Below are 8,264 nucleotides of genomic sequence, written 5' to 3' on the forward strand. Positions count from 1 at the left end.
CAATCCAGACAGTTTTTTAACCCATTTTTTGTGTCTAAAACATTGTTTGAAAAGAGTACCTCTACATACACACAGAAATTTCACAGAGGGAGCTCACAGATATAATAATGGATGTCTGCTCATGACAAGCCTTGCAGTTAAATAATGATAGCTAAGATTATTGTCACATAGAATGAATAATCACCATCTCTACAGCATTTCAGGCTTCCAAAGTGGGAAAAAGAAAGTAATGCTGGTTGTAGAACGAAGAAAATGTGAAACTTTTACAATCCTTTAAAAATAATTGTTACTTTTTTTTTCTATATATTATCATGAAAACAAATAAATTTATTTCTAGGAGTTGATTTTTCAAATTAATGTCATAGCAATTGAGGAGGAGTACAGAAAACAAAATGGTGCTTTTCGATTCCACAAGAAAGACAATTCTCATACCCTGAGAAAAAAACAACAAACACCGTTTGGAAAGTGAGAAAAACATGTGCAGGTCTTTCTTAATTTCTCACCAGCCAAACAGTCGAAGTAATTTTTGCATGTACATGAAGACAGGGTTATCAATTCCAACCCTACACTAGTCTATCCCTATCTTACAGCGGAATATATGAAAAGTCCGGACGTGTTTAGTGCCTTTTTGCAGTAATGTATAATTAATTAATTGCTCGTCTATATCCTATAAATTATAACACTTGTATCCGTATGAATTTCGGAATTTGTTGAACGTAATTAGACTAAACTTAGTAGAAGTAGATTTTCTTTATTTCAAGCACGAGCCTTCTCCCAAATCATGAATGCATCTCTCTCGAGGAGTGGCGGTTCGGTGAACGGCGATGGCGACGTGCAGTCGTTACATTTAATGGAGGCCTAGGGCTTAACTTTTGGCGTTGGACCCCAATACTAACGGATAAAGATCAAAGAATAGAGGTTCATAACCGTACGTAGCGAGCGAACTTGGATACAATTATAGTACCGTGAATGCATATTTCATAATTCATTTATGGAGTCTATGAAGTTTCATACCGCCCCTGCACTTAATTGATTCACGTCCTAAAAGGGATTGGGATTTAAGATCTGAAAATGATGGTTTCTTTTTCTCTTTCGATTTTGTAAAGAAAATAAAAGAAACGACAGACATTGAAACTGCTGTATAAAAAAGCATGACTCGTTCATCTCCCACCCACCATGGTTGGAGATTGAACTTCAAGTACATGAGCAGCCAAATGTCAAGAACAAGTTAAAAGCTGTGTCCCTTCCCACTCTCATGACATCTCTAATGCCTATAACTCCTCTTTTCTTCTTTCAGTTACTCATGATGTGGCCAAGTTTCTATCAACATTAATAGCGGGTTTGGATGGAATTAGCATTGAGCTTGAGAATTCGAATCTGTTCTCTCTTATTTCCTGTACTTAATTTCCACTAGGCATGAGGTGAAGTTTTGGTGACAAGTTATTGGAGTGGTTATAGATGCTCAAGATGTTTCATAGTTTTGCATCCTTCATTTAAATGTGCTGTGAATTAGGCAGTCCAAGGCATATGTCCATCTGATGAGGACCAGTCGGCTACTCGGCTGGTTCTGCAACCACCCCAATAACTCTTGCATGTGCAACTTTCTTGTTGCTTCAACCCAATAAAGGCAACACCCACCCCCATCCTCCCAAGTCCCCAACTACCTTGCCGTACCTTAGTTATCAATGAGCTTTAAATCACTATTATGTTTCCTCTTTAATGTTTGTGCAAGAAGAAAAATCTCGACACCCTGCACACACAGGCAAAAAAAAAAAAAATTCCTAGAAAATATTTGGAAATTGGAAATGGTCACGTCTATAAACACAAAATGCAGGCTTTCAATGCTCTGATGTAGCCACTAAAGAGGACACTCATTAATGGTATGCTCACCTTCCCATCTTTTTTCAAGGTCAGCTCGAACTGGGTCGTTTTGGTGGTCCTTTAAAGGTCCTGTTCCCGGCTGAAAGCCTCAGAATACCAATGTTGCAGAAGATGGATATCAATTCCAAAAGAACACTGCTTTTGGTGCTATCAGTTGCGTTGTTAAGGTTCGGAAATGGGCAAGATTCAACTCAACTTGTTCCGGCAATCATAACGTTTGGTGACTCTGCGGTGGATGTGGGGAACAATAACTATCTCCCCACTATTTTCAAGGCTAATTACCCTCCATATGGAAGGGACTTTGTCAATCATCAGCCTACTGGGAGGTTTTGCAACGGTAAACTAGCCACTGATATAACTGGTGAGTACAAAGCAGTAATTCTCGAACGCCTGCATAGGGATCATTACTGAATACTGAGTAGTACATCCATGATTACTGCCTGTTTGATTGTATATGAGCTCTAATGTTTTACTGGAAACTTACTTTTGCAGCTGAAACTTTGGGTTTTAAGACTTATCCTCCAGCTTATCTTAGCCCACAGGCATCTGGGAAGAACCTTCTAATCGGAACCAACTTTGCTTCAGCTGCATCGGGTTACGATGAGAATGCAGCAATGATTAATGTAAATAATTTCATGTTTATGACTGTCATTCTGTATCTCAACTTAGATAACCCTTGATTATAAGGTGTCTGATTTCTTGAAAAACTCTTTGTGGCCAGCATGCAATCCCTTTGTCTCAGCAGCTGGAGTATTTCAAGGAATACCAGACTAAGCTAGCAACGGTGGCTGGTAGTAAGAAAGCAGCATCCATCATCAAGGATGCTATATATATATTGAGTGCAGGTAGTGGCGACTTTCTCCAGAATTATTACGTCAATCCTTTAGTCAACAAAGCCTATACTCCAGACCAGTATGGCACGATTCTTGTTGGTGCATTCTCAAACTTTGTGAAGGTACATCAGTGTTGTTACTAAAATTTCTAGTTCTGCAAAATACGCTAGAGAAATCAACTGCAGATATTTGCTTCAAATTATATTAGTTTCCAAATGCTGAATAAAATATCTGACTGCTCTGATTAAAAACAGAACCTGTACGGCCTGGGAGCCAGGAAACTTGGGGTGACTTCACTCCCTCCATTGGGTTGCGTTCCTCTAGCAATCACGTTATTGGGAAATCATGAGAATGGGTGCGTCTCCAGGATCAATTCTGACGCCCAAGGATTCAATAAGAAGATCAACTCAGCTGCAGCAAATCTCCAAAAGAAATATCCCGGTCTAACAATTGTTATCTTTGACATTTATACACCTTTCTATGATCTTCTTAAATCCCCATCAAAACATGGTAAGGATCATGTTTTTCCAACCGATTAGGGAGCCTCTGGATGGTGAATAAATAGTAATCATCTTTATCTCTTATGTTTTTGCAGGTTTTCTGGAAGCAAGGAGAGGTTGCTGTGGTACAGGAACAGTAGAGACAACATCACTGTTGTGCAATCCAAAATCACCGGGAACTTGTTCTAATGCGACTCAGTATGTGTTTTGGGACAGCGTCCATCCATCTGAGGCTGCTAATCAGGTTCTTGCAGACGCACTGATTGTTCAAGGCATCGCCCTCATTGGATGACGATATTATATGTTTTTTTTTTCCTCTGTAAAATGTCTAAGATCGTGCTCTGCTCTTCAATTAACATCGTGGGATGCTGCAAAAGTTGTAATAATAATTATGTAGCTGAGGATATTTGTTCTCAGTAAATATATGACGCATTCTATTTGTAATCTCAAGAATTCCCTGAAAATCAAATGGTCCGGAATTATAGTTTTTGTACTTCTCTCGTCTAAAGATAGATGATTTTCCGTATGAACTGTAGCTGGAGTTGATTAAATAGTTGACTCTTCTAGATGGAGTATGCTATGCGACTCGGAAATGGTACGTAATGGTGACTAAAAATATCAGTTCTCTTGAAGAGGGAATACAAGGCATACATGTTACCCTGCTGTCTTTGCCTTGTTGGGGACCTGTGATTTCATGAGCCAAGTAAGAATTAATTCAAAAACAGATAGAATTGTTGTACCAAGAATCTTGTAACAGAATAAAGCAAATCCCTTGCGCATGTGAAGAAGTGGTCATTGCAACTGTGTCGCAAAGAGGATATCTGCCTGCCAACATTAGTACCAAAATATTGGCACGGGACATGGCTTAAATAAAGAGAGGGCAGGTTGGTTAAGTGGGAAAGGAAAGGATTGACAGTTCTTGGTGAAAATGGAGCGAAGTATGCCCATTTTACTAAACACTTCGTCGAGGTCGGCCCTGTTGACTAGCGGGTGCAGGTCACCCACGGTAGAGTGAGGCCCGAAAGATCACAAGTGGTTGTAAAGCTTATGGTTGAACACACAGATCCAGTGCCGGCCCACCATTTTAAGATAGACACACATAAAATGGAAACTTCAGAGAGAGAGAGAGAGAGAGAGAGAGGGGGGGTGTAAGAATTTAGGGGTGAGATTTTCCTTACTTGCGTTACGAATTATGAACATGACAACGTGTTCATTTTGGTGGTACTCCTACAACTGTATTGTCGTGACGGGCAGGTCCCGATTGGATTGATTCACGAGGTGATGCCGTTCTAGCACCACCACCACCAACAGTTACTTGCTCAGACTGATCATTCTTTTTTTGTTTTTTTTTAAACAAACTTTGCGTTGAAATTAAAAGAGAATTAATGTTGAGGGCTGGAGACCTGATAAAATTCTTTTACAAAAATTGCAGTGCACATAACAAAAAATAAAATAAAACGGATAATGAGACCAATAAATTGAACTGAAAGATTCTGAGTGGTTTTCAACTGAAAGATTTTGATACATTTTGCATGGCATCGGTGGTGTTATTTCACTATTGCTTTGATTTGTACATTGAAAATGCTGGCACCTACTGATAGCATATGTCAGAAGGAGCAAGCAGATGCTGATCTACGACGAATCCTAGGTTTTTCACCATAAGAGTCCTTTAGAACTTCCGCATATTTTACCAACTCAGATTTCTCAGGGGTATCATAGTCTCCAACAAGTTTTCTAATTGCTAAATCAGCACCATCCCTACCTAAAACAGATCTCTTGTACCCATAATCACTATGTGTCTGGACGCCATCTGTCTCCTTGATATGTTCTTCTTTTGGACTTCTGAATCTGGAGAGATCCAGAGAAGTACTAGATGAACCCTGTGAGGTAGAAAATCTATTGCTGTATCCATCATTTCCACCATGCATTCCTGTCGAAATGCCTGAACTGCACCTTAGAGAATCAACTTCTTCTAAATATCCAACCTTCTCTGCTGATAAAACCCGATTGTCATCACTGTCTTTCCCACGAATAATCTTCATGATATTGCTAAAAAATTTGGTCTTGTTGGAGCTGTTGGCTCTGGCTGCAGATGCATTATCTACAGAAGAATCATCAAGCTCTCCAGAGTCTGTAAGAACTGAAGCTTGGGATGATGACCATTGCTCGTAATAAAGTTCCATCCCTTCAGTATTTGCATACTCAAGTATCAACTGCTTTGCTTTATCCTCAGATTTGGGGCTTAATGTTTTGCTCAGGTCCCTTGCCACTGTTTTACCATCAGGAGGCTGATAATTTCGCAGCTCATATCGTAAGCAAGCATTTATCCACTTCAAGTAGACCAATTCTTCAGCATCAGAACATCGATCAGCTTGGAGTCTCTCAATGTCCTTTTCCAGATCTTCATTTTTATGTCTTAGATGCTCCCTCTCCAGCCTCAATGCTTCTGCCTGCATCAAAATACAAAATAAAATGCATTTAAGAAAGAATAATAAAAATTACCAAAAGAAAAAATATATACTGGTAATGGATTATAACCTCCGGATCTTCCAAAACAGAATTTGCAAGGATTTGTGTAGATTCCAACCTCCGACTCAATTCAGTATTTTCTATCTGCAACCTCATATTAGACTTTCTCAACTCTTCAGCCTCAACCTCTAGATCTCTCAGCCTTTGCAGGTTTAATTGAATATTTGGATCACCTGGAGCAACCTTGTATTCCTGGTCTTTCAACTTTGCAACTCTCTGCTGAAGAGCTAAGATTTGTTGCTTGTTCTGTTCAGCTTCAGACCTAAGCTTCTTCTTGAGCAGTTTAATTTTTGCTCTGCCAGCCTCAAGCTCAGCCACCACTTTAGCACGATCACCCACTTGTGCCTCTAGTCTCCGGTTATCTGCCTGTAAGGACTCAATCTTAAGAGTGAAAAGCTTAGCCTCCATATTGTTTATCTTCAATCGATTTTGGAGCTCCATGACAGCAGTTTCTTGCTCTTTCAGACCATAATACTCGAGCAATTGGACCTCAAGATTCCTCTCCCTCTCCCTAAGTATTCTGACCATGTTTCTCAGGTACCTGATCTCTTGCTCATATTCATCCTTATCAGCACTTCTAAAGGCTTTTGGAGTTTCCATATTTGACCTGGATTTTTCATCACCTTTGTTTGAAGAGAAACCATCATTTGCAGCAGTGAAGTCAAATTCCTTCACAAGATCATTAAACTCTGGCAAGAGGAACCCATCTTTATCTACACTACCTTTACTGCTGGGAGAGACGCCAACCATGGAATCAAGACTGACCTTCGGCATGTATGTCTCTTCCTGATAAAGAGAGAGAATTTCACTTCAGCAACATATAATCAGTAATTTGTTTGGTTCTCATAATACTCTTACCATTGGGACCATGCAATCTCTCTGTCATTACAAGGAAATCAAAGGAACAGGAATTAACAGAAAAGTGCAAAAAGAAATTTACGTTTTTGTCAGCGTAGAATCACAAGTTCTTTTACCTTCTCATCCAGAATGCAGGCAAACCATATTTTCCCTCAACTTATATGATTTGGTTAATCTACACTCCATTCCATGAATAAACGGTAGAATATTTTCTTTCAAACGATAGAATGGAAAGAGAGAGAAAATAGATTTACAATTCTGCACCTTCCATTCTTGCAGACACAAAAAATATGCTTCAATTGGCAGTATTATAATAATACTATTATTTCACAAAGCATTTTGAGACAAACATTTCGTTTGTTACATGTGAGAAAAGAGGGCTTCATCAACAACCAAACAGAGCTACGTCATCGACACAAATCCAAAAATATCACAGATATAAAAATAACCAATAAAATCAATATTCAATCCGCTGAAAGTAATAGTTTTCACTGTTAGAAAAGTTTGGACTGCGTTCGAATGGGATTTATGTCCAGCAATACTTACATATCTTTCAGCTGCAACAAAAACAATATTACTGGGACTGGATGATGCCTTAACGGCATCAAGTTCATCTTTATGCCCAGCTCTTTCACCTTGGAAATTAAATTCACTGCCATGATCTGGTGATACGCATGATATCATAGAAAACGTTGACTTGAAATTAGAGCCAGCTAAATATTACGATGAAGAAGAATTTATACGAAAGAGAAAAATAAAAGGCACAAACCCAAAGAACGTGGCGCGGGGGGAGGGGAGGGTTTGATCCTTTTGTTTCTGTCTCTGAGGCGAGAGTAGAGAAATCCAGCAAAAGAGAGAGCTAAAGCCAGGCCAAATTGAAATAAAAGAGGCTTTATATCCCTCTTCTCTCTCACCATCGTAATTCAAAAAGCCGCTACTTGTGTTTAAAATCCATGAACTCGTAGGCCTTCTTCTTCTTCATCCTCCATCTATGCCGAAAAGAAAATCATAACTTCTGTGGTTAATCCACATACCAAAGTATAAGAAAATCCGGGTGACCCATATAAAGATTAAACCATAAACGAATAAGAAAAACCAAATTTATTTCCAAAAACCGATTGGGCCATAAAGGATCACGAAAACAAAGAAAACCAATCGATTCTAAGAAAAATAAAGATGATTCATACCCAGAGACAAGAAAAACTGTATCAACCCGTTTCAGCTTGAGCTGATTCTAGTTAGATAGAGGGGACTTACCATTAAAGCGACCGTTCTCAAACGCATTGAATCAGTTTGGATGAACAGATTCCAGAACGTTTTGACGTTGTCTCTGGTTTCTGTTTCTACTACGTTCTTTCCTCTCATAGGCTGATCAAACAGTGGGACGGGGATGGGTACTGACACTATATAAATTATAGTCTCTATTACAATAGTAACAACAAACACCGGCCACTGATTTTTGTCGTGTCTTGTTGAATGCAATGTTCAAAAGTCGGCGAGAGAGAGAAAGTTTGGTAAAACGAAACTGTGAGAAATCGGGGTAGAGGAGCCGGGGAATAGATATTAGATTCTGATTCCAAGCTGAGAACCAAAGGAACAGAAAAAGAAAAGAGGTTATTCTCAAGGGAGGGAAGATTGATTTGGTGGGTTAAATTTAGATGGC

At 39.2% G+C, this 8,264-nt stretch overlaps 2 protein-coding genes across 3 annotated transcripts; one reads left to right on the forward strand and one right to left on the reverse strand.

Annotated features, from left to right (window-relative positions):
• The first annotated feature begins 1,752 nt into the window (after positions 1-1,752).
• LOC108983791 (GDSL esterase/lipase APG-like) lies at positions 1,753-3,707 on the forward strand. Its single transcript, XM_018955555.2, has 5 exons — positions 1,753-2,242; positions 2,374-2,504; positions 2,603-2,836; positions 2,969-3,224; positions 3,310-3,707. Exons 1-5 carry the CDS (start codon positions 1,981-1,983, stop codon positions 3,504-3,506), a joined length of 1,080 nt encoding a protein of 359 aa, XP_018811100.1. The 5' UTR covers positions 1,753-1,980; the 3' UTR covers positions 3,507-3,707.
• A 952-nt stretch (positions 3,708-4,659) lies between these two features.
• LOC108983788 (protein CHUP1, chloroplastic) lies at positions 4,660-8,264 on the reverse strand. Of its 2 annotated transcripts, none has more exons than XM_018955552.2 (5): positions 7,859-8,264; positions 7,371-7,616; positions 7,148-7,263; positions 5,753-6,529; positions 4,660-5,664 (listed from the first exon to the last, which is right to left on the reverse strand). In XM_018955552.2, exons 2-5 carry the CDS (start codon positions 7,516-7,518, stop codon positions 4,822-4,824), a joined length of 1,884 nt encoding a protein of 627 aa, XP_018811097.1. In that variant the 5' UTR covers positions 7,519-7,616; positions 7,859-8,264; the 3' UTR covers positions 4,660-4,821. The 2 variants fall into 2 exon arrangements, with proteins under 2 accessions (XP_018811097.1, XP_018811096.1); XM_018955551.2 differs by having other exon boundaries at positions 7,371-7,590; positions 7,859-8,263.

Source organism: Juglans regia, chromosome 7, assembly GCF_001411555.2.
Source record: "Juglans regia cultivar Chandler chromosome 7, Walnut 2.0, whole genome shotgun sequence".
NCBI lineage: Eukaryota > Viridiplantae > Streptophyta > Magnoliopsida > Fagales > Juglandaceae > Juglans > Juglans regia.

Excerpts from the sequence above, each read along its gene's own strand:
- LOC108983788 (XM_018955552.2), bottom strand. The coding sequence starts at position 7,518 with ATGGTGAGAGAGAAGAGGGATATAAAGCCTCTTTTATTTCAATTTGGC. Across the intron at positions 6,530-7,147 it reads TTGTTGCAGCTGAAAGATAT|GAAGAGACATACATGCCGAA; the intron begins GTAAGTATTGCT and ends TCTCTTTATCAG. Across the intron at positions 5,665-5,752 it reads CTGTTTTGGAAGATCCGGAG|GCAGAAGCATTGAGGCTGGA; the intron begins GTTATAATCCAT and ends ATTTTGATGCAG.
- LOC108983791 (XM_018955555.2), top strand. The coding sequence starts at position 1,981 with ATGTTGCAGAAGATGGATATCAATTCCAAAAGAACACTGCTTTTGGTG. Across the intron at positions 2,505-2,602 it reads AGAATGCAGCAATGATTAAT|CATGCAATCCCTTTGTCTCA; the intron begins GTAAATAATTTC and ends CTTTGTGGCCAG. Across the intron at positions 2,837-2,968 it reads CATTCTCAAACTTTGTGAAG|AACCTGTACGGCCTGGGAGC; the intron begins GTACATCAGTGT and ends GATTAAAAACAG.